The 356-nt window shown below is 37.1% G+C and overlaps 1 pseudogene across 1 annotated transcript in view; it reads left to right on the top strand.

The window, feature by feature from the left end:
- Nucleotides 1-289, top strand: part of TEOVI_000155800:pseudogene — a 434-nt pseudogene extending 145 nt beyond the window's left edge. The window contains 3 exon segments of the mRNA in view: nt 1-2; nt 4-36; nt 38-289. The exon segment at nt 1-2 is cut by the window's left edge and continues 145 nt beyond it. Coding sequence covers nt 1-2; nt 4-36; nt 38-289 — 287 coding nt within the window.
- The last annotated feature ends 67 nt before the right edge of the window (nt 290-356 follow it).

Genomic DNA, 356 nt, shown 5'->3' with positions numbered 1-356 from the left:
GATGAGAGATTCAAAAGGAGAAACTTACAGAGAGACAACATGTTGGAGTTGTTCTGAAGTGACTGGAAAGTCAAATAATTTTACTGGCAAGTTGCTTAGAGTATATGCTCTTTCACCTCATACAAATAACAACTGCGAGCTGAGAAAAATTGTTGAAGAAGAGGCAGAGTTTAATCAGGATACTATTATTTTACCTGTTTGCGATGTGAATCCAACAACAAATAGAGTTGGCGATGCGTGTAGTTGGGGTTGGGAGGCGGAACTCACTATGAGTAGAAAAACATATCTGTGGTTCAAATTTGCGGTGGAGATATTCAAATCATTTAATTCCTATATAATGAAAGCAGATGATGATA

The sequence above is a fragment of the Trypanosoma equiperdum genome (assembly GCF_001457755.1).
Source record: "Trypanosoma equiperdum strain OVI genome assembly, contig: ctg_382, whole genome shotgun sequence".
Lineage (NCBI taxonomy): Eukaryota > Euglenozoa > Kinetoplastea > Trypanosomatida > Trypanosomatidae > Trypanosoma > Trypanosoma equiperdum.
This window is presented reverse-complemented; position numbering and strand designations above follow the sequence as displayed.